Raw genomic sequence first — 26591 nt, forward strand, 5'->3', positions numbered from 1 at the left:
ACACAGACCCAGCCACAGGCGGCCGGGCTCCTGGGAGGACCAGGGAGGGAATGCCCAGCGCAGCAGAGTCCTGGGCTTAGTAAGGGGCCCGCCTCAGAGCGACAGCCAGATACCTTTCAGGACTATGTCCCATGCTGCTCCGAGGCTCCGGGGCAGCCACGGTCCTCACAACAGAACATGCCTTGGGTTGACCTGGACAGTCTTCCAGGGGCTCCCCGAGCTCTCAGAGCTCAGAGGCCCGCGGAGACCTGGGCAGCCGCCCGCCCCACCTGGCCCCGGGATCCTGGTTTGGAAACTGCAGTCCGCCCGGCTCAGAGGCTGGGCGGGTGGCAGGGCTGGGCTGGAGCCGGGGGAGGAAGTGCCCAGGAGGGCGATGACGTCACAGCCCAGCCCTTGAAAGATGAGCTGTTCCTGCCAGCCCTCGAGCTCCCCTGCAGCTCCTCTGAGAGGAGGGGACAACGGGCAGTCCTGCCCGACGCCGGACCAGGGACCGACCGCCCAAGAGGCACCTGCAGCTCCCTCCCGACGAGGTGGGTGCCCGCCGGCGCCGGTCCGCCGCCGCGCCTTTGCTGGGAGGACAGGCAGCCGCAGCCAGAGGGAAGGGGGCGGGTGGGCGTCGCAGGGGCTGAGTTTGGGGAAACCTCCCCTTCTGCCCTCTCCGTCCGGACAAGTGACAAGAAGGGCTTCTAGCCGGAGGAGTCGGCTTGTTTGCTTTGGGTTTGCCCTCTTCCTGAATCGGGGCGGCAGGCGGCACGTGTGTGTGTGTGTGTGTGTGTGTGTGTGTGTGTGTGTGCGTGTACATGTATGAGTTGTGGAGGACAGCCTCGGTTGATTTTTACGCTCCATCCAGGGCGCCTTGGACAGAGAGCGTCAGTCCAGGGGGTGCGGCGGGGGTGGGGTGGCTCCACGCTCAGGACTCTGCTGTCGCTCACCTGCCCTGTGTGGCCTGGGACACATTGCTAACCCTCTCTGAGCCTGGGTTTCTCTGTGTGCAAAGCGCTCTGCTGGCATGCTGCCCGAGCAGCCAGGGTGTGATCAGTGGAGGAGGAAAGGAGTGTGTAAATGCTGGCTGATGTGCATTGAGGTGGTGATTTTAACGTTCTCGCCTCTCCCCCCAACCCCAACCCTCTCCTGGAGCAAGACAGAGGGACAGAGAGCGCGGGCTTTGCATCCAGCCCTGGGTGGGGGTCCCCACTCTGTCTCCATCCCCCGCCTGACACTTTTGACCACATTTCCTCCCATGTCTTGAGCCATAAAGATGGCCTGGCAGGGTGGCTGCGAAGACAGAGATGGGCTCCTGCCTGCGAAGCGCCACATGCGTATGCAGTCGGCGCTCAGTACGTAGTAGCGGTGATTAGAACTGCTGAGGACAGGTAGGGTCACGGGCCTGGGCCGCTGGACGATGGGTGGGCGTTGCTCTCCGGGGCAGGTTAGAATGTGCCTCCCTGAGTCACAGGCTGCCTGGCTCCTGCAGCTGCAGGAAGCGCAAGCTCTGGCCCAAGGGTGGGGCAGGGGGGTCCTGGGCCAGCCCCGCCTCTTACCTCCTTCCCTGAGGACTCCAGGGGGCACTGCCCCTTCTCTGGAGAAGCACCCTCCTGTCCGTCTGGGTCCTGGCAGCAGTGGGGGGATGGGAGCATCCTGTGAGCCAGCAGAGCCCCACGAGCTGGAAGAAGGCGTTTGCTGTCTTCCTCCTGCTGGGGCGGGAGTCCAGCAGGTGGGGAGCGGCCAGGAGAAAGGGGTTTGGAAAACACTGAAAACTAGAAGGCCCCCATGCTGACTCCACACGCAGGACCCCGGGGTCTCCACCCAGCTCTGCCCTGAACCCACAACACCCTGCGGTCTCCTGCTCTTGCAGCCGAGATGAGGAAGCTGAGTCTCAGGCGAGGACATACCCTAGTGTCTGGGGAAATGCCTCGGCCCCCCTGGGACGCGGACCTGTCACTTACAAACAGGGGGTGCAGGTGAGTGAGTGGGTGCTGAGACTAAGGGTTGGGATGAGGTGCTGGCTGATGAGACCCAGCAGAGGGAGTAGCTATGCCACGTGGTCTCTGCTAACACTGTGTCCGAATAGACGTTCAGAGGGGTCTGAGGGTGACGCCAAGGGCTGCCGCTCTCACCTGGGCTGCCTCAAGGTCAGGGAGGAGCCCACCCAGGCAGGGTAGAGTGCGTACACATCCACCGGGGACTCTGGCTTCCAGAATGAAGCAGAGACCTTGTCTGTCCGTTCACAGCTGTCTCCTCAGCACGGAGAACTGTGCCTACCACATGGCTGGCTCTGTCAGTATTGCTCAGTGACTGGATGGGATGGATGGATGGATGGATGGATGGATGGATGGATGGACGGATGGGTGGATGGATGGACAGACCGAGGGACGGATGGATGGATGAATGGATGGATGGACGGATGGACGGATGGATGGGTGGATGGATGGACAGACCGAGGGACGGATGGATGGATGGATGAATGGATGGACGGATGGACGGATGGACGGATGGATGGATGGATGGACAGACCGAGGGACAGATGGATGGGTGGATGGATGGATGGATGGATGGATGGATGGACGGATGGATGGGTGGATGGATGGACAGACCAAGGGACGGATGGATGGATGAATGGATGGATGGACGGATGGACGGATGGATGGGTGGATGGATGGACAGACCAAGGGACAGATGGATGGATGGATGGATGGATGGATGGATGGATGATGAATGATGGATGGATGGATGGATGGATGGATGGATAATGGATGTATGATGATGGATGGATGGACGGATGGATGGGTGGATGGATGGACAGACCGAGGGACGGATGGATGGATGAATGGATGGATGGACAGATGGATGGGTGGATGGATGGACAGACCACGGGACAGATGGATGGATGGATGAATGGATGGATGGACAGACGGACGGATGGATGGATGGATGAATGGATGGGTAGACAGATAGGTAAACGAATATTGGTCACAGAGAAGCCCTGAAAAGCACACGAAGTATATCACTACGTGAAAGAAGCCAGACTGAAAAGGCTACGTGCTGTGGATTCCAAGTACATGACACTCTGGGACAGGCAAAACCACCCTATATAACAAAGAGCTAATATGCTAATTAGACTGGATGGCGGAACAACCTTCCGGAATGACCTTCCAGGAAGACCAGTGGGAGGAGCCTCAGGGCTGCAGGGCTGTGAGGCCGCTTGGGCTGTGAGGGCCGAGCCCCTTGCACAAATTTCCTGCATCGGGCCTCTAGTGGAAACAATAAAAATACCGTGGTTGCCAGCTGGGGAGCAGGAGGGAGGAACAGGTGGAGCACGGGGGCTTGTTGGGGCAGTGACACTACTGAGTGACGCTGCGATGGTGGGCACATGTCATTATGCATTTGTCCAAACCCACAGACGGTACAGCACCGAGAGCGAAGCCCGGTGTCCGCCCTGGACTTCGGGTGATGGTGGCATGTAAGGGCAGGTCCACTGATTGTCATAAATGTGCCACTCGGCTAGGGGGCTGGAGGTACACAGGAAACCTCTGTCGAGGCATTTCCCGGACACTGAGCAGGGGCTCAGTGTTTCTGTGTTCCTAAAACTGCTGTGAAACAAATTCTATTTAAGAAACAAGAGAAACGCAGACAGAGCAGGCCTGCGTGTTGCTTTGAGGAGCCAGAGGCGCTTGGAGTGTCTCAGGGCCATGAGTCAAATGATGGGAACTTACCAAGACTTGATCCCCAAGTGCATCGCTTCCAATGCCACCCGGTCCAGGCATGCCTGGCCCCTGGGGAGCCCTCTCAGCGTGCATGCCCCCAGGGATGGGGAGCTCACTGCTTTACTGGGCAGCTCACTCCGTCTTGGGACAGCTGTCCTGTTAAAAGGTTCTTTAGTCCTAACCGGTTTGGCTCAGTGGATAGAGCGTCAGCTTGTGGACTAAAGGGTCCCAAGTTCAATTCTGGCCAAGGGCACATGCCCGGGTTGTGGGCTCCATCCCCCCTCTCCTAGTAGGGGGCGTACAGGAGGCAGCCAATCAATGATTCTCTCTCATCATTGATGTTTCTACCTCTTTCCCTTCCTCCCTGAAATCAATGAAAAAAACAAATATATATATATATATATATATCAGAGGCCTGATGCACGAATTCGTGCACCAGTGGGGTCCCTCGGCCTGGCCTGCAGGAATGGGCCAAAACCAGCTCTCTGACACCCCCAAGGGGTCCCCCAAGGGGTCTCAGATTGCAGGAGGGTGCAGGTGAGGCTGAGGTACCCCACTGGTGCACGACTGGGGCCGGGGAGGGACACGAGAGGTTGGCCAGCCTGGGAGGGACTGTGGGAGGGCTCCAGGGCATGTCTGGCCCATCTTGCTCATTCCGGATTGGCTGGACCCCAGCAGCAAGCTAACCTACTGGTGGGAGTGTCTTCCCCCTGGTGGTCAGTGCATGTCATAGTGAGTGATTGAGCAGCCTTAGCATATCATTAGCATATTATGCTTTGATTGGTTGAAAGGATGACTGGACGACCAGGCACTTAGCATATTAGGCTTTTATTATCAACACTAATAAAAGAGAAAAATGGTAATTGGCGTACGAGCTACCCTTTTCATTGGCTAATCAGGGCTATATGCAAATTAACTGCCAACTAAGATTGGCAGTTAACTGCCAACAAGATGGCGGTTAATTTGCATATGTAGGCACAATGCAGGGAGGCGAAAGGGAAAGCAGGAAGAAGCCCCCTGCCACTGACAGTGATCAGAAACCCAGGGGGGAGCTAAGAGCTGGGGGGCAGGGCAAAGGCGGCCCTGGGGCCGCCTTTGCCCTGCCCCCCAGCCATGATCGGAGAATCAGGTGCCTTTTCCGCCCTGGCCAGTGATAGCAGGAAGTAGGGGTGGAGCCAGCGATGGGAGCTGGGCACGGTCGAAGCTGGCAGTCCCGGGAGCTAGGGGTCCCTTGCCTGGGCCTAAAGCGAAGCCCACGATCCTGGGGCCGCTGCAGCTGTGGGTCCCCGCTGCCCGGGCTGGACGCCTCAGCCAGAGGCGTCAGGCCTGGGCAAGGGGCCGATCCTGCGATTGGAGGGTGATGGGGGTCAACGCCTGAGGGCTCCCAGTATGTGAGAGGAGGCAGGCTGGGCTGAGGGACACCCCCCCACACACACACCCAGTGCACGAATTTCGTGCACCGGGCCCCTAGTATAGGATATAAAAAAAAAGTTCTTTAGACTGAAGCTAAACTCCTCTCCCACTGAACAACAGTCCACTTTCTGTTTCTTGGAGTTGGACTGATAATTCTAGTCTTTACTGGTCCTCTCTGAGCTCAATCTCTAAAACTCTTTCATCAAAACACAATTTCCAGAACAAACCCCAGGAAGCAGGCATTTCTTTGGCTCTGTCATCAAAGAGGGATCTTTATGGTTCTGGAGGCTAGAAAAATGTGAGCCCACCCCTGAGAAAACATCACAGCACAAAGCAGGCTGGAATAACACAGGCTCTGGGCTCCAATCTGACCACCTATTGGCTAGCGACGCTCTCTGAGCCTCAGCTTCCCCAACCGCACAGGGGCTCACCCTGCCCATCTCTGAGGCCAGGAGGAGGTTAGCTCAGATGGGGCAGGTGCAGAGGAAGCAGTGGCCGGGCTCACTGCAGGTGCGCACCTTGCAGACGGGTAGCCTACGGGGTCAGGAAAAGAGCCCGGGACTACCAGAGGTGCTGTCTCTGCCCCACAGGGGGACCACTGCGGCTTGGGGTTCCCGAGGCCAGGCACCCAGGGGTGGTGCCAGCAGGAGCCCAGACACACTTCTCTGCAGGCTCCAACTTCCCTCCTTCCCACCCCCAGTGCCTTGGGCCTCTCTGATCTCCCTGGCCAGTGGGGTGCTGTGAGATGGGGCGCAGAGAACAGGCTTCCAGACCCCAACCCAAACCCACACGCTACGTGAGCGACCTCTGGCAGGTCACTTTGCTTCTCTGAGCCACAGGGGCCCACCTCTGAGCACCAGCAGAGGCTGTGAGGACATCTCGTCGGGTGTTGGAAGCTGTAGAGTGCGGGGTGTTTGTTATTGTGCTGATTTGTACCCATGACACCACGTCCCCTCCTCTTTCCTGTGGGGTCCCCGAGTGACCATGCTCCAGGGCGGTGTGGCCTGACGGGAAAAGACTAGTCATTTCCAAACTGTGTCGTGCCCCGGAGTCACCTGGAGGTCGGCCCCCCTCGCAGACGCCAGGCCTCCCCTGGGGCCCTGACTTGGAGGTCTGGGTGCCCAAAGACTTGCTAACATGTCCAGGGACAGAAGCAGGGGGTCTCGGTCCACACTTTGAGGCAAACCGCCTTAGCAAAGGGCTTTCTGAGGGGAGCAAACCTGAGAGCAGCTCAGACCCTGCCTCTGCCCTGGGCCTAATGCCGCCCTCCTTGACCCCTCCTCTTAGTCCCCACAGCCAAGCGATTTGGAATCCCCAAGCCCTGGCACAGACGTTCCATCGCTGCCCCTCCCAGCTCGTCTCAGGACTGACAGACACCCTCTCCCTGAGAACACAGGCCCTCGGAGCTCCCAGCCCAGCTCCATCGGAGAGGCGCTTGGGTCTCAAGGTTCTGAGGAGCATCCCATTGTGTCCTGTCCCGCCGCCCCCCCCCCCCATCCGGCTGGAAGTCCCTCCGGGGAAAGACGGAACCCAGCCCCGAGCGTGGCACCCACTGCGCACCTCGAATACGCCTGCAGGGGCGACACCCGCCATGGACTCCGAGGCTCTCTGCGTTTTCTCAGAAGCATCTGAGATTGCACTTTCCAGCCAAACTCAAAGTTAAGCCCATCAAATAATTCGAGAAAAAGACGTGTTATAGAAAAACATTAGTGCGATCAATGAAACCAGTTGAATTCTAAGGTATGGCTAACAAATTGGCTGTAATGTGATTATGAAGGTTAATAACTGTTATAAAGGAAACTTAAAACAGAAAAGACATAAGAAATTAGGTAATGACCTGGAACTAAAATTTCTCAGTATTGTAATTAAATCTGAAAGTGGGAAGGAGGAGGTTGGAGGGAAGGAAAAGTGTGCTAAAGATTTATCTTACCCAGAAAAATCTTTTTCCTAATCTTGATGCTAATAGGTAGATACAAGTTTTAACATGTTTGTTAAAATTTGAAAGATAATCCTTAGAAGAGAAGAATATATATGTGCATACACACATGCATACACACATATACATCAATGCACACACATACACCTATCCCATACACACATGCAGACACAGCACACATCTATATATAAAAGCCTAACATGCAAACTGTCCCCTTGGGAGTTTGACCAGGAGACCGGGAGTTCAATAGCTTGCTATAACATGCGCTGACCACCAGGGGGAGGCGCAGAACCAAGGAAGGCCCCAGCCAGCAGCCAGAAGGCCCAATCGGCCCTGATCGCTGGCCAGCCTAGGGACCCTACCCGTGCATGAATTTTATGCACCAGGCCTCTAGTATATATATATATATATAAATACACACACACACACACTGCCCTCTCTGCAGCCTGCATGTCCCCACAGCCAGCTTGTGACACATCTAGAACGTCCACGTCCAAACTGTCTTTGTGGGCAGGTTTCGAGTTCTTTCTCCTAAAGGACCAGGGAAAGCGAGGGTGGGTCCAAATGCGGGAGGGGTGCAGTGGGGTGGTCAGGGCCTGGGACTGCCCAGCACACATGGAAGTCTAGGTCAGCCCCACCTCTGGGCAGCTGTGCCACCCAAAACTGCCCAAATACCCACAGACCAACCGGCTAGGCAGGGTGGTGTCCCCACGTGAGAGTCGAAGAAATTGGCTCCAGGGTGAGACAGGGAGTCGGAGGCTGAGCTGGGCTGGGACCTGGGCTGGGTCTTCCCAGGAGGACACTGCACCTGCCCGACAGGTAAAGGTGTAGCTAGGACTCCTGAGGGTGCTCAGGCCGGTGCGGAGACCAGCCTCGCTGCTGCGGAGGGAGCAGGAGGGGCTGGGGCTGCAGATGCTGCTGGGAGCCTGAGCTAACCGCCGACTGGACGCCTGTGTGCCCCCGGCGATGGGCTCACTGTGAGGATGAGTATCAGACCCTGGGGTTTTTCCAAGAGCCCGCTTGGACGGTGCTGGCTGAGGGCCTGGGCTCACCCGGGACAGTCACTCCACAGAACAGTTTGTGGATCTGGGGAGAGGGGAGGCGACCGTTAATCCTGAGGCAGGGAAGGGAGCTGAGGGCTAGTGAGATCCTGGGGGCCACGGGGGTCTCACGGGGTCCTAGCCACCACCTGCACGCTGGCGATAATGCTCCCTGTCCTACAGGTGGGGGGACCCAGGCTCAGGGAGGTGCCCCTCAAAGTCACATTGTTAACAAATGGCAGAGCTGGGATCTGAACGGCCCCGTGTGATGGATCACCCAGGCTTTTTGTTACGCAGCAGGCCTGACAGGGTGGCGAGGGAGATAAGCCAGAGGTGGGGGCCAGGGAAGCGGCAGGCAACATACCGAGGAAGAAACACCAGCCGGCTTCGGGGTTTCTGCAGCAGCAGAGACTTCAGACCCCAAAGGGGCCCCGGCAGGCTCAGCAGAGAAACAGGGGTGGCCCTGAGTGGCCCTGAGTGGGTGGGGGCAGCAGATAGGTGCCCACAGGGGAAAGGGCTCAGCCGTGTCATCTCTGGAACCATCAGGAAAACCCCCTCAGGGACTTAAACCAGGCCACGGAGGGCTTGCCTCTGCCCCTTCCTTTGTTTCACGGGGACCCCAACATTCAGCTCAAACCGGGGGACAATGCGTGCTTCCTCATCCCAGCGGGAACCTCCCCTCCCCCGGCTCCCCAGCTTCTCCCTGGGTGGCTAGAAGCCCACTGAGTCCACCCGCTCAGGGCCCGGGTGGTCCGGTGAAACAGAAAACCATTGAAGAAACATTTGTAAATACTTCGGCGTTTCCCCGGAAATGAAAACAGGATTGTGCAAATATTTACCGGTTTTTCCTGTAAGCAAGTCCTTCTTGGAGCAGGAGTTGGCTGATTATCTTTCTTACATAAACTAGCACGTATTTCATTCTGTTTTTAAAAGATCGGAGAAAACACTTGGCTTATTTACACATTTTTATTACAAAAGTAAGACATGTTTTTCATAGAAAAATTGGAGGCTACCACAAGGAATTAAAAAAACAAAAAACGAAGAGCCCAGCCTCCCAGGCTCAGGGAGACCACCGAGAGCAGTAATTGGGCACGTTGCCTTCCGGGGTTCTCCCTACCGCGTCCTCTGCAATTTAGTGCCCGGCTTTTTTTTTTTTTTTTCCACTCGACTCGGTACCAGAAGTGTTCTCTGCTTTCTGGCGAATTCTTTGGAGCATCATTTCCCACATATGTAACGAGGTCCCTGGCTCTCGTGTTTCCTCATTTACAAGATGCTAAGCAGTTCTCCCCGTCTCCCTGTCCTGCGGATTATTTTCACAAATACCAACCAAAAGGGAAGTGGCAGGTTTTTGGGTTTTTGGGGTTTTTTTGAGGTTCTTGATTTGCTTCACTGAATTATCTACAAATTGAATTTTCTGGAGACAGTCTTGGGGGGCACTCCACCCTCCCCCGGCCGACCTTTTCAGAGAGGGCGTCTGGAACCCCCCGCTGGATCCGCGTCTGGCCCTGGCCCTGGCCCGTAGGCGCTTGCTGACCAGGTGGTGTTCCTGTTGTCTGGGCCCCGTGGGCTCCGGCAGGAACGGGGCGGGCTGGGCAGCCAGAGGCTGGAGCCCGGAGCTGGCGTCTCATGGGCCACAGGCTCCTACTAATTGTAAAGGTCCCTGACGCTGATCGGGCGCCTGAGGACAATCTACCCATTTCACCGCTGGGAAACCGAGGCGCGGAGATGTGAGGGGCCCTTTCCCGGCGCCCGCTTCCAGCAGAGCCTGGCACCGAGTCACGGCTGCGGCGGGCCGAGCGGGCACCTCCGAGGCTTTTGTTTCTGGTCCCCAAACTGAAAGGCAGGAGCTTAGCAAGCCAGAGCCTGTCAGTCCTCCACCCCCCCCCCGCCCCCGCTCAGGAGGGGGAACCCCACCTGCCTTCCCACAGAAAGATCACCCAGGCCCTGCACCCCAGGCAGGTCCGCGGGGTGGCTCCTCTGCTCCTCTGCAGGGCACAGCTCTCTCCCGCCCCCGCCAGAGGAAGGTGGGGCAGGGGAGGCGGGGGGTGGGCTGGGGAAGGGGGGGACTGGTCGCTCTGTGCACACTGTGGGCTGAGGCCCACCCTGCGCTGCACAGCGGGCCGGCCTGCTGGCTCAGGGACCTTCTGAACTTCACTTTTCAACCTGAAATAGGAGGGGTCACGCCCGGTAACCCCGTGCAGTGCCGCCTGGGGGGGGGAGGGGTGCTTGGGCCTGTGGGTCTCCTGACAGGCAGTTGGCATCTCCAGTCCCATTGCATCAGATGAACTCAATATTTGTGTCTCGAACCAGGAAGGCTGAGGGGTGAGGAGGCCACAGTGTGGACGGGGCAGCTACATAGAGGCCTAGGGCTTAAATCCGGAGATTTAAGGAATCTTGGTCCAAATACACCAAAAACATAGCCCAGACTTTATTTGGACACTTCCAGTGACGGGGAACTCACTACTGCAAAGAGCAATGCGATCTGGTGGCCATGCAATGAGCAGCTGCGCTGGGCCAGACCAGGTCCTCAAAGAGCAAGGACCTCGCCTGTGCCCGAGGGACCAACCGGGGTGGGAGTAGAGAAAAGAAACAGTGCGTGTGCATGTGTGCATGTGTGTGCATGTGTGTGTCTCTCTGTGTGTCTCTGTCTTTGTGTGTGTCTGTGTGTGTGTCTCTGTGTGTGTCTGTGTCTGTGTGTGTCTATGAGTGTGTCCCTGTGTGTGTGTGTGTCTGTGTGTGTCTGTGTGTATGTGTGTTTGCCTGTGTGTCTGTGTGTGTCTATGAGTATGTCCCTGTGTGTGTGTCTGTGTGTGTATCTGTGTCTGTGTGTGTCTCTGTGTGTGTCTGTGTCTGTGTCTGTGTGTGTCTATGAGTATGTCCCTGTGTGTGTGTGTGTATGTCTGTGTATCTGTGTGTGTATCTGTGTGTGTCTGTGTGTATGTGTGTGTGTGTGTTTGTGTGTCTGTGTGTGCTTGCGCTTGGGGTGACCACACGGGTCCCCATTTATGAGTCTGTGACCTTGGATGGATCGCTTTCTGGACCCCGGTCTGTAAAATAGACACCACAGGCCCAGGAAGGACAGTCGCCTCTCCCTCCCTCCGTGGCCCCTCCCTCCCAGCATCTCCCCTTCCCTCTCAGAAAAGGTTATCTCCGCTTTACCCGGCAGCTAAGGCACCTGCCCCAGCCACCCAGGCAGACAAACCCAGCCGGGGCCCGCCTCGCCTCGCGGGGCTCCCGGTCCAGGTGTGAGGCGGGCCCCTGTGCGGGGACTCCGGGCCACCCTGCAGCCTCCGCTTCTCCGGTCCTGGGTCCTGGAGGGTCAGCCCCCGCTCCTGGAGAAGGTAGAGCATGGGCAGGACCGAAAGCTCTGGAATCTGGATGACTCCCTGGATCCCAACCAGCTCCACCTTCCGCGGCAGAACTGGGCAGAGGGCTGTGGCCACAAGGCTGCTATGACTTGACTGTGGCTTTGACCTGGGCAGGCCTGACCGGGTGGGGCCGGGACCTGGGATCCTTGGAGCTTGCGGGGCACAGGGCAGGGAGGCTGAGCCACTCCCAGGGAAGGGGAACGTGCTGAGACTCATTCCGCCCGTCTCCTTAAGAGTCTCTGGGTGCCAGCGAGAGAGGACATGAACCCCGGGAAACACAGCACGCCAATCCCATTGCTTCTGCTCGCATGCTCCTCAGGACGGGGCGCTCACTGCTTCCCCAGGCGGCTTATCTTCTCTCTGGGGACCTGCTTGAGCAGAGGGCCCCAGAATCAGCTATCACCACGGCTCATTCCCCCAGTGAGGGTCCAGAGATGTGGAGGCGTTTACCCGGGTCCCACCTGGGACTCAGTGATGGAGGCAGGCCCAGCACCCGGGGCTCTAAAGCTCAGACAATACTCCTTCCGCCTCTTTGCTCGAGAGTCTCGGACGAGGGAGGGATCTCTGCTGGTGGAGAGGTCAGGGAAGGCTTCTCGGAGGAGGTGACATTTGAGATGGCCCTTAAAAGGCGGCACCAGGATGTGGCTTGATGCCCCAATTCGTTGTGTCCTGCCCCCACGTCTGTGCTCTTTCCTGCTCTGTCTCACCGTGAGCATGGCAAAAGGGAATATGCATTAATTGGATGGATGGATGGATGGATGGATGGATGGATGGATGAATGGATGGACGGATGGACAGATGGGAAGGCCACCTCCAGAGGCAAGCGGGCAGTGGTAGAGGTCCCTTCAGAGCCGAGGGCATCTTGTGAGGAGGCTTTAGATGCCAAGAATTTCTGGCCCCGCGGCCTGTTTTGCTCTGCAGCTGGCTCGGCGTCTCCGTTTATTGTGTCTTTCTCTGTTTTGTAAACCAGGCTGAGTGACAGGGTGACCAGAGGTCACAGCACACACTTGCGTGTGGCCAAGGAGCCGGGCCAGCAGCCAGCTTGGCGGAGGCCCTGGCCGGCTGCCCTCTCCTCCCACCCCAGCAGGCCCGTGCCTCCCCCGGCCCCCGGCCCTCCAGGGAGCGGGGCGTCTGCGGCTGGGGCGCGGGCTCTTCAGCGCGTCCAGGCCTGCGCGGCCCCAGCGACCTCTCGTCTGGCAAGCACTCCCGCTGGGCCCGTGGTTTGGCTTTTGCTCCCTTGCAAGAATGTGTTTTTATTGTTGTTGGTTATTTGTTTGTTTTTGTTTTATAAATTTTTATTGATTTCAGAGAGGAAGGGGGAGGGAGATAGAAACATCAATGATGATAATCATTGATCGGCTGCCTCCTGCACGCCTCCTGCTGGGGATCGAGCCCACAACCCGGGCATGTGCCCTGACCAGACCAGGAAGCAAACCACAACCTCCTGGTTCATGGAGCGACGCTCAACCACTGAGCAATGCCTGCTGGGCACAAGAATTTCTATATTCCCCTCCCCCCATTATAAATTATTTACTTGCTCAGGACAAACCCCAGGGCATGCAGGAAAGTGGGAAGAGGACATCTTTGCCATCCATCCAAGGCAGCGGCTCTGAGGGTTTCAGTGATGCCCGCCTTGGCCTGGCATGGGCCGCGGGCACGGGGTTTGGGGTGTAACCACGTTTACAGCCAGACATTAGCACACGGCTCTGTCTTCCGCCTGGGATGGGGGCAGGTGTAGAATGATGAAAAAAAAAGCAGGGTGTCTGGGCACCAGGATTCCAGGACCTGGGTTCAAGGCTGGGCTCTGCCACGCGCTGGCCGTGTCCTGGGAGAATGGCCACCTCCCTGGGCCTCGTGTCCACGTCTGTAATGAGGGGCCTGATGCAAGTGTCCAGAGCCTTCCACGCGGCTACCCGGGGTCCCGGCAGGGTGACCAGGGACAGAGCTCAGGGTGGAGGAAGAGGACAGTGCCCCTACAGGAACCCCACCCTCCCGTTACGACGGCCCCTCGAGCTCGGCCCTCAGCCACTCCAGGCCTGGAAGTGCCCCCCGACCCCAGTCACCTCTGACCTGGACCTGAGCCGACTAACCACTGTGCTACATCGGCTGGGGCAGAACTCTGGGAGATTTTAATATTTTTAAATGTTCTGTAGTGTAGTCATATTATCTTTTAAAACCAAAGGGGAGACTTTTTTTCTTTTTTAAGGGGAAGGGTTGGTGTCAGGAAGTCAGATAAAGTTGCTCATCCATTAAAACTACAGAACCCAATGCTGGGACAAGACAGGGAACACGCTGAACAGCGTAGCCCACCCCCAATGAACAGGGACAAGGAACAGACCACTAGGAGCCGGGGTATTGAGGGGCGCAGGTCGGGGAGGCTGCTCTGACCTCCGCTGGGAAAGCAGGCGAGTGAGGGGCTCTTCCCAGAGGCCCCCCTCTCACTCCCCCCTGCAAATGTTTCCGACACACCCCAGGCTCCTGGTGTCCAAATGCTGGAGGGCCCACGTGTGTGTGCAAGGTGGAACCGGGTCCAATATGGTTCTGGGACCCGAGCTCACTTCCCAGGGCCCGCCGCCCCTCCCCAGGCAGCTCAGGTCTGTTTGCAGAGCAAGGACCCCTTGGAGCTTTGCAGAGGCCACACTCTCCCTGCTGAGGCTGCACTCCCCCTGCTGAGGCCGCACTCCCCCTGCTGAGGCTGACATGCAGCATGGGCCCCTCCCTTCCCCACCCAGTACTCGCTGTGGCCTGGGGTTTACCCTCCTGAGAGCTAGAGCAGCCCCCACTGGCCAAACCCCACGGGCAGCCAGGTGGCAGAGAGCCCGGTGGGGTCCCCACAGGGTCTGAAGGTGCGGCCTGACCGGGGCAGCTCTCAGCAGCTCTCCACGGAGGTCCCACCCCCGCGCACCCACGCAGGCAGGAAGACATTTATTCTGGGGAGGCGTCGGGAAAGGGCCCGGAGCCATGCCTCAGGAGGCCTCGGTGCCCAGCTCGGGCCTTGACCCCGACGTGCTGGGTGGTCTGAGAGATTTCACTTCTTTATGGAGCAACTGTGTGTGTTTTTTAAGAGACTGGGATGCAGCCTGGCCGGTGTGGCTCAGGGGTTGAGCATGGAACCATGAACCAGGTTAGGGCACATGCCCCGGTTGTGGGCATGATCCCCAGTAGGGGGCATGCAGGAGGCAACAGTCAATGAATCTCTCTCCTCATTGGTGTTTCTCTCTCTCTCCCTCTCCCTTCCCCTCTGAAATGAATAAAAATATATAAAGTAAGTAACTTAAGAAATACAATAGCCTATTGTATTCATCATTGACTATGGACAACGCGATGAAGTCTGGTTGGTGTAGGGGGCACCCCAGGCAGGGACCTGCTCTCATTGCTGGGAAATCACAGACCCCAGAGAGGTGTTGGGGACCCGCCAGCCCCCTGGGACGTTTTGCTCAGCGGCCTCGTTGCAGGAGGGACTGACTGATTGGGGCTACTTACCCTCCAGCCCCCGACCTCCCCTCTGAGAAGCACCCCGGGCTCTGGCAGGCAGCCACGGATACGGGGCTGGACTTGGCTGCCAGGCCGACTCCGTACGCAGCAGATGTGGCCCCGGAGCAGGAGCTGCGTCCTTCCGTGGCGGCCACAGCCCCAGCCCTCAGACGTGGATTCCTGGGAAGCAGGATGAGCCGCCTCTCAGGCTGCGGGGAGTCACCGCTGGCAGCTCCACGGCCCCAGGTTTAGGGGAGCCTGCGGAGGCAGTATTTTCAAGGGAGCTTCTTGGACAGAATCCCGAGGGGGGCGGTGTACAGTGAGTCAGAGGCTGGGGGTTCCTTCCAACGCATCGGCTTGAAAGATGAGAGGGAGGACCAGCTGGGGTCTCCGCCTCCCCACGCCCACCCCAGCCAGGGCTCCAGCCAGGGGCCCGCCCAGGCCCGGTGGCTGCGGAAAGCCAGGGGGGATGGAGGGGCTCACTCAGGGCCACACAGAGGCGCTGATCCTGACCACCATCACCCCGCTGTGCCCGTGTGCCCGCCATGCCACACTCCCCGCCAAATTCCTTTAAATGCTTCTCTGACATCTGACTTGATAATCCCAGGATGCATGAGCCAAGGCCCCAGGAGGAGAGAGGCACACTGGGTCACATGGAGGATGCTCACAGAGGGCCTGTGACAGGTGCAGACAGCGTGCGGGCACCACAGGGCCCGAGCTGGCAGCCAAGGTCCCACTCCGCCCGCCCACCCTCCCGCCTGAGGCCTGAGCTCACAAGAGGTGGCATCACCAGCCGGACAAGGACCCCTGACAGCCAGCCCTGGAAGCCCCTCCTCACTCTCCTCCCTCCCTCAGCCTCCTGCTGGGACCCCCACTGGCCAAACCCCAGGGGAAGCCCAGTGGCCCCGCAGGGTCTGCAGGGAACGTGGTCTGACCGGGGCAGCCCTCAGCAGCTCCCACACAGGTCCTGCCCAGGGCATCCACGCAGGCAGGTGGGCACGTGCACGTGCGAGCACACACACACGTACACACACACACGTACACACACATAAGCATGCACATGCACACACGCACATACAAGCATGCACACACACATGCGCACACAAGCATGCACACACATACACGCACACACATACACGCACACAGGCACGCACACACGCATGCACGCACACACCTCCAAACAGACACAGAGAAACCCTAGAATGGCCTCCACCTCCCCCTTCTCCGGGCCCTCACACCTCCGGCCTCTGGACAGCTGGACAGCTAAAGGCCTCACCTCTGCTTTAAAAAAGGAGAGCAATGTTTACAGCCATTAGCAAGCCATTAGGGGCCAGCTCGGCTGACTCCCCAAATCTGGGGACACCTCGCCAGGTCGGCCCCCTGGGGAGCCCTGGGGTCCTGGCCAGGTGATGCTCGCAGGCCTGAGGTTCCTGTGCAGGGTCACTGTCCCGAGGAGACGGGAGGCCCTGCCAGCAGCTGAGGTCCCTGGGCCAGCGGGGAGCCCCGGGCGGGGAGGCTTGACGTCCCTCTTGCCCCCTGGACCTCAGCACCCAAAACACTCAGTCACTGTTCCTGAAAATGAATGATCGCAACACCTGACCCCTGGACTTCCTCTCCCCGGGGCAGGCCCGGCCCAGCCGCAGGTGACCTGCCTGCCGGCCTTTCTCCCTCCCCGGCCGCCTCCTCCAGGATCAGGACGCGGCTCTCAGCGCATCGGTGCAGTTCCCAGGCGTGGCCTCAGCTCGTTAACCAGTGTCCATTGACTGTGTCCCCGCGCTTCCTGCTTACCAACCGCGCTTTCTGTTTCTGACGTGTTCCCATTTCCTGAAGCGATTTCCACGGCCTTATCTCCTCCTCCCACAGCTGAGCTAGGACAGCTGCGCGTTCACAGACCCGCTCGCCGAGGAGGGCTGAAGCGGGCAGGCAGATCGGGGTACACCCGTGCACATACGCGAGCGCCCACGCACCCAGCTCTGCGCACCGCCCAGCCAGGAGAGCGGTCCCACGGGACCCTGGCGAGAGCCCCCGGGTGGCACCGGGAGGGGGTGAAGCCCCACCTCCAGGTTTGCCAGCAGGGACTCGGGGCCGGTGGCCGCACCTCTCTGCACCCCTGTCCTCCTCGTAGGGCCAGTGCGCAGGTGCCTCCCTCCCGGGGGTGCGGCCAAACGGGAGGGGCAGAGACAGGCTCTGGCCCCAGGAGCCCCACTGGGCAGAGGCTTACACCTGTGACTGGGACCGGGTGAGGCCCGGCTCAGCCCTGAGGCACGTGGAGGCGACGGCCACAGGTTAAAGCTGCTTCTCTGTACCCTCCCCCTCCTCAGACTCTAAGGCAGCGTTCTCAACCTGGGCTGCACATTAGAATCACCTGGGAATCTTTTTAAAATCCTGATTTCTGGGCCTCATCCTCCAGAAATTCTGTTTCTTTGTTACTAATGTTGAGGCCCCACCCCATCACAAAGAAACAGAATTTCCAGAGGATGAGGCCCAGAAATCAGGATTTTAAAACGATTCCCAGGTGATTCTAATGTGCAGCCAAGGTTGAGAACCACTGCTCTAAGGCAGTGATGGCGAACCTTTTGAGTGCGGCGTGTCAGCATTTTGAAAAACCCTAACTTAACTCTGGTGCCGTGTCACATATAGAAATTTTTGATATTTGCAACCATAGTAAAACAAAGATTTATATTTTTGATATTTATTTTATATATTTAAATGCCATTTAAGAAAGAAAAATCAACCAAAAAAATGATTTCGCATGTCACCTCTGACACGCGTGTCACAGGCTCGCCATCACTGCTCTAAGGCCTCGTTCCCGTCATAGCTCCCGTCTAATTCGTCCCCGTCACATACAGGTGAGCCTGCGCGCACACCCAGGCCCTGCCCTGTGCACGATTCACACCCATACCTGCCGTACCTGCCACACCTGCCACAGGGCACCTCACACCTAAAGGGCAGGTCTCAGCGCCTGATCCCGTGTCTCTGCGTCAGCCACGCCCATCTCCCCTTCCCAGGAGAGCGCCGCCCCTGGGGGCAGGGGCCTTGGCACCTCCGCCCCCTCATGCCCAGCCCTTCTGTTTCCAACCTTGCACCGGGCATGTCAGTTTCCTCTCTGAACGCCCCTGGAAGCCTCCCCCCAGGCCCCACCACTCCGGGCCTCCAGGAAGGGCTGCGCCCACTCACGGGTCTCCCTGCGCCCACACTGCTCCCCCTCCCACCACCGCAATCCCGTCTCCCGGCAGCCACGGGGGAGGGAGAGGCCAGCAGCACTCACACCAGCTTCTTCCTGCCCGGGGGCCTTTGCTCCTGCTGCTCCTCCCCAGCCAGGGCCGCCCTTCGCCCAGGTCACTCCGTCACCCTGAGTCTCGTAATAACCGTCTGCGTCCCTGCCGGACTGCTCTGGGCCGTGTTACGTGCTGTCCTGGGGCCTTTTATTTAGATCTTGGCGCTTGTTTAATGACGAGTTGAGTATTATCTGTTTCTCCAAGAAACTACAGGCTCCTGGCGGGCAGGCGCTGGGCTTCCTCGTCCCCACACTCAGCGCCTGGCAGACCTGCTGAGGGCAGGACCCGGTTCCCGCCTTGGGGAGCACGCGTGTGTTTTCTGGTCCCCAGCCGGCCACTCAGCCCTCTTTCTCTTCCAGCCAGCACAGGTGAGGCCTCACTCACGTCCCGCTCGGAGTCCAAATGTTCTCCCCCTGGAAGAGGCCCATGCTCCTGTCTGTCCATGAAGACCTGGTGCCCACCACAGCCTCCTTCAGGTGAGTCAGAGACCCCCCCACTCCCCATTCCCCGGTGGGCGGGGTGCCCCCTGGGGAACGCCCAGGACCTGGCAGCCCTCCTCTCCTGGACCACAGGGGAAGCGACAGGTGATGTTAAATCCAAAGGGGCCCCTCCCAGGGGCTGGGAGGCCAGGGCTCGCATCCCCCTGGGCCTGCGGGGCGGGGGCAGTGGGCGGCTCTGTGGGGGGAGGGGAGGGGTGTGCAGGAAGAGGACACATTTCTGGTGGTCACACGGGAGCTGTCCTGGGTGAACTTGGACATGAAGACGGTGAAACTGAAGTCAATACCCAGGAGTCCCAAGGAGATGCGCCAGGTCGCCGTGGAGACGGGATGTGGCCCGCACCTGGCTGACATCTGGTGGAAGGCCAGGACCCTCGAGAGAGAGAGGGTGTGGGGGAACCTGTCCTGAGTCGAAGCAGGAAAAAGGAGGGTCAGTCCTGAGGAGGGCAGTGCTGCCAAGACAAAGGGGAGAGGGGCCCAGCCTGGCCTCTGGGTCCTGTGGTGGGTGTGGCCTGCAAAGACGATGACAGAGGCCATCTTGGCTGGGGCTGTGGACCTCGGGCCTGTAGCTGATCCCACGGATGCACCCCCAGGCCACCTCCTGACCGCCCTGCGGCTTCCCCGAGCCCGCCGGCCGGGGGCCACCCTGCTGGCTGAGGACTGTCTGTGGGCCGTCCACAAGGAGCCTCTGGGGGGCCCGCCTCTGTGAGCGGGGCCTGCAGACCCACTCCCTGTGGGGCTGCTGCGGAAGCAGGTTCCTGTAGCTCAGCGGTTCTCAACCTGTGGGTCGTGACCCCTTTGGGGGTCGAACGATCCTTTCACAGGGGTCACCTAAGACCATCGGAAAACACATACATAATGACATATTGTTGTTGTGATTCATCACTATGCTTTAATGATGTTCAATTTGTAACAATGAAATTGGGGGTCACCACAACATGAGGAGCTGTATTAAAGGGTCGCGGCGTGAGGAAGGTTGAGAACCACTGCCAGAGATGGGCCAAGGCTGGACGGAAGGACGGAGGGGCTGTCTGGGGAGCCTGCCCAGGGCAGGAATTCAAGGCCCTGGGCGACCCTTGTCCCTGCTCCCCGATGTCGGGGCCCTCAGCTGGAAGGCTCAAAGGCCGGTGTTCCCAAGGTGAGCCACTGAGTCCACGTTTAACTGGACAATCCATGGGTCCGCGCTGCCTGTCACTACTCGAGCCAATTCAGCAGAGACAGGGTTGACTCATCATGAGCGTTTATCCCAATCCTGCCGGCAGCATGGGAGCAGCAGGTCAGCCACAAACATCTGCTCTGCACCCCTCATACCCCAGCTGCTTACATTGGGCAGAAGGACAAAGATTCCAGGGGGAAGTGGGCAAAGGGGGTGCTAAGTGGGCAGTTTACAGGGAATGGGGGCTGGGGATTTGCAAAGGCCTGTGGGTACGCAAGGGCTGGGGAGGGGGGTCTTCGAAGGGCTGGGGGCGCTGGTTTCCATGATCATAGGCAGCTCCCTGAGGGGGAGGACGGGCTGCATGTCCAGGTGAGCTCCCAGGTCCCAGCCAGAATGCGCCTTCTTTCATCAGAACAAGACAGTCGTGGCTCACAGAGCACGGTTGGTATTTCTGACGGTCACAGCGGGCCCCAGGGCTCTATCTCTGCCCCCATGGCGAGGAGGAAGTGCAGTGCACTCAGGGTGGGTCTCTGGTGCCACACACTGTCCCACCTCCGCCACCAGGGCTGGGAAGCCGGTCTGAGCTCTGGGCCTCATGGAGAGAGAAACTGCACCCCACCCCTTGAAGGAGGCGCACCCACACATTGTCGGACAGGACGTCTGAAAACCGCAGGGGGCGTCTCCCCAGAGCGCACGTCCCGCCCCATCACTTCCTCAGCGCCTGCCCGGGGCTGACTGCCCGTGTGCCCTGACGCAGCCCCCTCTCTCGCCTCTCCCACCTCGAACAGCTTGTCCACCTTCCAGAACACGCCAGCGGCTCCCCCCTCTGGCCTCGGCCTGGCCTGGCCTCTCTCCTTCCTGTCTCCTCATCCCCCGACACCAGCTTCAGAGTCACCTCCAACCTGCTCCCCGCCCCCAGTGCTGTGTCCTGTGCCCCTCGTCCCGCCCCTGGGCACTCATCCAATACTGGGCCACAGGCAGGGCCCGGACACTGGTATCCCCTCTGAGCTCCTACAGCCGGGGCAGGGCTTGGCTCAGAGAACACTCCAGACTCATGGAAAGGGGGGCGGAGGGGGGTTGATGAGTCTTAATCACAGGTCTCCAGTCCCGCCCCCCGGAGCCAGCCAGCTGCTCCGGGAACCAGAGGGGCTTTTCGTGGGAATCCCAGGGCCACCCAGCAAGCTCTTTCCCGGGATCTGTTGCTCAATGCCTCCCCCCGAGCCTGCCCAACCACCACCCGCCCAGGAAAAGCCCCCTCCTTCCGCCTTCCCTCCCCACCCCAGGGGCAGCAGCGCCCGCCTCCTTAGTCCTGCCCTCTGGGCCGTGGGCTCAGCTTTCCAACGGGTCCTCATGCCCACTCTTGCATTTGAATCTTGCAACAGCCGTGCCAGGCAAAGAACACAAACGAAGCGGGAAGACCCAGCAGTGGGTCCAGGCCCATGCGGCCAGAGCTGGAACCACGGCTCTTTAAGCAAACCGGGCGGGCCGTTTGCTGAAGGTGGAGATGAATCGGCCGGCACCGCAGCCCTCTAGCGAGCGAACGGCCCCGAGGCCTGGGTCTTACCCACCAGGGTGCAAAGGGAGCCCTGGGTTCCTGATGCAGTCAGTCATCGGTGCCGGCGCGGGCACCTGCCACGGGGTGCCGGAGTGTGACAGGGCTCGTTCTAACAGGTTCGCACGGAGGGACAGCTCTTCCTGTTTGTTGAACCACGCACAGTGCTTGGGCCTCTTTGCGCATTGCCTTAGCTCCTCACCACAACCCTGAGCGGTAGACTGCCTCATGCCTCTTTCACAAGGTAGGTGGCTGAGGTTCAGAGAGGTTACTTCACTGACCCAAGGTCACACAGCGAGTGAATGAGCCAGGATTTGAACCCAGGAGGACTGTCTGGCCCCAAACCCCTGCCCTCCCTCTCTGTTATTGTAAGCTCCGGTTGCTATCAGCACTGATGGGGGGAACGACAACCCGATGTACCGCCTACCACAGTGGTTCTCAGCCTGTGGGTCACGACCCCTTTGGGGGTCGAACGACCCTTTCACAGGGGTCGCCTAAGACCATCGGAAAACACATATATAATTACATGTTGTTTTTGTGATGAATCACTATGCTTTAATTATATTCAATTTGTAACAATGAAATTGGGGGTCACCACAACATGAGGAACTGTATTAAAGGGTCGCGGCATTAGGAAGGTTGAGAACCACTGGTCTACCAGGAGAAAGGGCTGGGCAGAGGGGCGGTGGCCTGGGAGCCAGCCTGGACTCTCCCTGTCGGGCATGATATCATGTTTCTGGTCAATAAATTAATGACCTGTGGCCAGACCCCGCGAGGCTGAGCGGTGACCAGCCTCTGGGAAGGGCCCACGCGAGACGGAAGGAATGCGCTCTGGATCCTCCCATCACAAATCTCCGCAGAGGCCGGGGTCCAGGCCTCGTGATGGCTGGTGCTGGGGATGGACGCTGGCCCAGGAAACATCCCCCGGAGCCGCGAGACGAGGAACAGGAGCCGTCCCTTCAGGCGGGAGCAGAGGCGCCCCCGGGGCCCGGGAGTCGGGTGCCTGACCGGGGTCTGAGCATGGCCGGCTGCAGAGAGGGCCCGCGTTCACCCCTGACTGCGCCCTCCCCACTTCCGCAAGCTGTTCGAGGACCGCCCCTCATCCTGCATCCATGGTTCCCCCCTCCTCCTGTGACCTGGAGGTGTAACCGCCTCTCTTCTACTTTCTTTCAGCGCTGACATGCTCAACATCACCTCGCAAGCCCTGCTGCCTGTCAACGGGACCCCCGCCCAGGACGGCGGCTGCGTGCAGGCGGAGGTGTGGGGCTGGCTCAACAGCGCCCAGGCGCCTTTCCTCTGGGTCCTGTTCGTGCTGGCGCTGCTCGAGAACGTCTTCGTGCTCGGCGTCTTCGGCCTGCACAAGAGCCGGTGCACCGTGGCCGAGATCTACCTGAGCAACCTGGCCGTGGCCGACCTGATCCTGGCCTGCGGGCTGCCCTTCTGGGCCACCACCATCGCCAACAACTTCGACTGGCTCTTCGGGGAGGCGCTGTGCCGCGTGGTGAACACCATGGCCTACATGAACTTGTACAGCAGCATCTGCTTCCTCATGCTGGTGAGCGTCGACCGCTACCTGGCCCTGGTGAAGACCATGTCGGCCGGCCGGCTGCGCGGCGTGCGCTGGGCCAAGCTCTACAGCCTGGTGATCTGGGGGTGCGCGCTGCTGCTGAGCTCGCCCATGCTGGCCTTCCGCACCATGAAGGACTACCGGGACGAGGGCTACAACGTCACGGCCTGCATCATCACCTACCCCTCGCGCACCTGGGAGGTGTTCACCAACATGCTGCTGAACTCGGTGGGCTTCCTCCTGCCGCTGGCCGTCATCTCCTTCTGCACCGTGCAGATCATGCAGGTGCTGCGCAACAACGAGATGCAGAAGTTCAAGGAGATCCAGACGGAGCGGCGGGCCACGGTGCTGGTGCTGGCCGTGCTGCTGCTCTTCGTGGTCTGCTGGCTGCCCTTCCAGGTCAGCACCTTCCTGGACACGCTGCTGCGCCTGGGCGTCCTCTCCGGCTGCTGGGACGAGCACGTGGTGGACGTCTTCACGCAGATCTCCACCTACGTGGCCTACAGCAACAGCTGCCTCAACCCGCTGGTCTACGCCATCGTGGGCAAGCGCTTCCGCAAGAAATCCCGGGAGGTGTACCAGCGCCTGTGCCACCGCGGGGGCTGCGCGGCCCAGCCCAGCCCGACCGAGAGCTCCATGGGCACGCTGCGGACCTCCATCTCCATGGAGCGGCAGATCCACAAACTGCCACGCTGGGTGGGGAGCAGCCAGTGAGCAGAGGCCGCCAGGGCCACCGTGCGTGGGTGAGGGTCACGGACAGTTGCTCCGGGGATGTGCCTGGCGAGGGTGGCAGCCACCCCTCGGTGACCCCGGCTGCGGGCCGGAGTCTGCAGACAGCAGCAGCAGGGTTCCTGCCGGCCCTGCAGGGAGCGCGGCTGTGAGGATGGGTGACCCCGTCCACCCGCAAGGCCTCCGTGAACACGGCAGCATTACCGTCTTCCTTGCTCCACCCCTGGGCCCGTCTGCTGCTTCCCAGGAGTGGAGGGGCCAGGGGGCCAGGACAGGGGTGACTGAGCTCTCCGGCCTCCTTGGTGTCCGCCTGCCCCAGCGTGACAGCTCGGAGCTCCGGGAGCACCTGTGCCCGGCTGAATTCTTGCCTGGGGTCTCTTTCACCCACTCGGCTAGGACTTGGAAGGAGGATTTCTCCGGTTAGTGAAGGTGGACCTCGGAGAGTCCCTGGTGAGGCCCCGGGACTCAGGATTCGGTCCCTCCCCTTGCCCAGGGACAAGGAGGCTGTGCCCAAGAAGAACCCAATAAGCGCTAACCCAGCGCCTGCCGTCTGCGTGGCCTTGAGCCCCGCGGGCCTGGGGAGGAGAGAGGAAGCGCTGCCTCTGTCTCAGAGGAGCTCGCAGTTCGCGTGGGGACCATGAGCACTCGGCCACCGCAGGCTGCTCTGCGACGGAGCCAGGCAGAGCCCGTGTGCAGCTCAGAGCAGACAGGGAGGAGCCTGGCGCCCCAGCTCCCCGACCACCCCACCCATCACACATCCTCGTGTCCCTGCCTCAGTTTCCCCCTCTGAGACACCAGGTGGTGAGGATTCCAGGAGGGGACCAGCACAGAAGGACTTTGGAAAACAATGGTGCTACGTAAACGTGAGGTGTCCTTACGCACAGAGAGCGGGGTCTGGAGAGGCCGGAACCTAGAGGGCCAGGAGGATCTGACCCATAAATCCTGCCCGTCCAGCTGCAGACTTTACAACAAGAAAGGCCAGAAAGATTCCCTCCCCCTCCCAGCCTTGCCCCCTGCCGGCCACTGCCCTCTGCCCAGGAAACATACACACTTGTAGCTGGAAAAAGGGAATGGAGTGAGAAGGAGCGACCGTTCAGTGTTAGCATGAAGCTAAGCCACGCACCCACTGCGAGTGGAAGGGAAGGAGGCCGTGTTTGGCCATGTGTGGCTCCCACGCGTCCGTGGGTGTGCGGTGGTCGAAGGGGCTCCTGTGAGCAGAGCCACGTCACAGCCCCGGGCCCCTAATGAACAGACCACGTGTGGTCCGAGCAGCGGTCATTCTACAGGAGGGAGCCGCCCTGAGGGTCGTGTTGCTACCTCGCAAAGAACCTCTGTCCCAGGAAAGCCCCCGAGAGCTGTTGGTTTGTAAAGAGGCGCATTTCACAACGAGGAGAGAGAGGTGGACAGTGTGAACGTGTCTGTTCTGTGCCGTAATAAATGGAGGAGTGTTTGCAGAGTTCTTTCTTTCTTTGGTTACAGCTCCTGAACCCTGAGCTTCCTCGGGGGCACCCACGGTCGGAAGGAAGCCGTGGGGTTTCCCTCTATTCCCGCCGAACCTGCTTTAGAGCGTTTGTCCTTTGGAGGTTGCGTATCCTTACAAGTAAAAGAATTTAGTTACTTATACCCAATACGTACCCTTATGAACACATATTACAATGTACTTCCTGAAATACACTCAAGTAGAAAGTTAAGGAACCCTAATGGGATTGGGATATTCGCCCCATCCTGCATTCCTGCGCTGGTGACTCATTACCAAGCTCCCACCAGGTGTGTGTGGGGCCCGCAAGGCCCCAGAATCACAGAGATGCAGTGACTCCAGCGTTCATGCATGTAACACATATTATATAAATTTTTGTATGTATTGTATTATTATATATTTATAATATTCTAGAGGCCTGGTGCATGAATTTGTGCACAGGTGGGGTCCCTCAGCCTTGCTGACGATCGGGGCCGATTGGGGACAGTCGGTCGCGGGAGGGACTGTGAGAGGTTGGCTGGCCGTGGGAGGTTGGCTGTGGAAGTGCACTGACCACCTGGGGGCAGCTCCTGCATTGAGCATCTGCCCCCTGGTGGTCAGTGCACATCATAGCTACCGGCCGGTCAGCCGGTCATAACATTCGCTTAGGCTTTTATATATACAGTTGCCTTTCATTTGATCTCCCTGTCACATCAGGAGTGTCCTTTACATTGTCCAGGTTAAACAGTTGCCTAGCCACTACTTGCATACTCCCAGTGATGGGGAACTCATTATCTATTCCATTTGGGACCTCTTCATATTCATGTATTCATTCTTTCACTCATTCATTAAGTGAAACCTGCATTCTGTGTCTACAGAACAGCACTGCCCCGTCTACACATCCACCCCTCTACCCATGCCAGAAACCTGGGGTCTTCGGGGAAGGCCCCCTCCTTCATCCCTTTCACCTAGTAGATCTCAGACCCCACCTGTTTCCTGAGACATCTTCTTTTTCTATGTCTAGTCATCATCTCTATGTGTCTCCCCACCTCCAATGTTAGCCACCCCCATCTCCCAATTCTCAGTCTCTGCTCCTCAGCCAATAACATCCTTGAAGAATGCAAATATTACGGAAGAGCGGCTTTCACTGTAAAAGGCCGCGTTCAGGAGCTAAGGCTTTGGGACCAGGCAGACCTGGATTCCAGTTCTGGTCTGGCTCTGGCTCTGATTTGCTGTGTGGTCTTGGGTATCTCACTCATCCTTTCTGAGTCTACATTTGCATCTGTAAAATGGGCATGGTAATAATGGCATCTACCTCAAAGAACTGCTAACAGAATTAGTGTATGAAAGTGTTTGGCACCCTGCCTGGTACAGAGTTGGCACTCAACATGTGTGAGCTGTCATGATGGTGATGACGATGG

The 26591-nt window shown here is 59.1% G+C and overlaps 1 protein-coding gene across 2 annotated transcripts; it reads left to right on the forward strand.

Annotated features, from left to right (window-relative positions):
* On the forward strand, nucleotides 1-25277 carry BDKRB2 (bradykinin receptor B2). Of its 2 annotated transcripts, none has more exons than XM_059686025.1 (3): nucleotides 1-530; nucleotides 18573-18689; nucleotides 22592-25277. In XM_059686025.1, the coding sequence occupies exons 2-3, from the start codon at nucleotides 18616-18618 to the stop codon at nucleotides 23697-23699; spliced, it is 1182 nt and encodes a 393-aa protein (XP_059542008.1). In that variant the 5' UTR covers nucleotides 1-530; nucleotides 18573-18615; the 3' UTR covers nucleotides 23700-25277. The 2 variants fall into 2 exon arrangements, with proteins under 2 accessions (XP_059542008.1, XP_059542010.1); XM_059686027.1 differs by lacking the exon at nucleotides 1-530 and adding an exon at nucleotides 1753-1961.
* The last annotated feature ends 1314 nt before the right edge of the window (nucleotides 25278-26591 follow it).

This window comes from Myotis daubentonii, chromosome 1, assembly GCF_963259705.1.
Source record: "Myotis daubentonii chromosome 1, mMyoDau2.1, whole genome shotgun sequence".
In the NCBI taxonomy this organism is placed as follows: Eukaryota; Metazoa; Chordata; class Mammalia; order Chiroptera; family Vespertilionidae; genus Myotis; species Myotis daubentonii.

What these genes read in the sequence shown, in the direction of transcription:
- BDKRB2 (XM_059686025.1), top strand. Translation starts at nt 18,616, where the DNA reads ATGTTCTCCCCCTGGAAGAGGCCCATGCTCCTGTCTGTCCATGAAGAC. An exon ending in CCCACCACAGCCTCCTTCAG is followed by an intron (nt 18,690 to 22,591) that starts GTGAGTCAGAGA and finishes ACTTTCTTTCAG; the next exon opens with CGCTGACATGCTCAACATCA.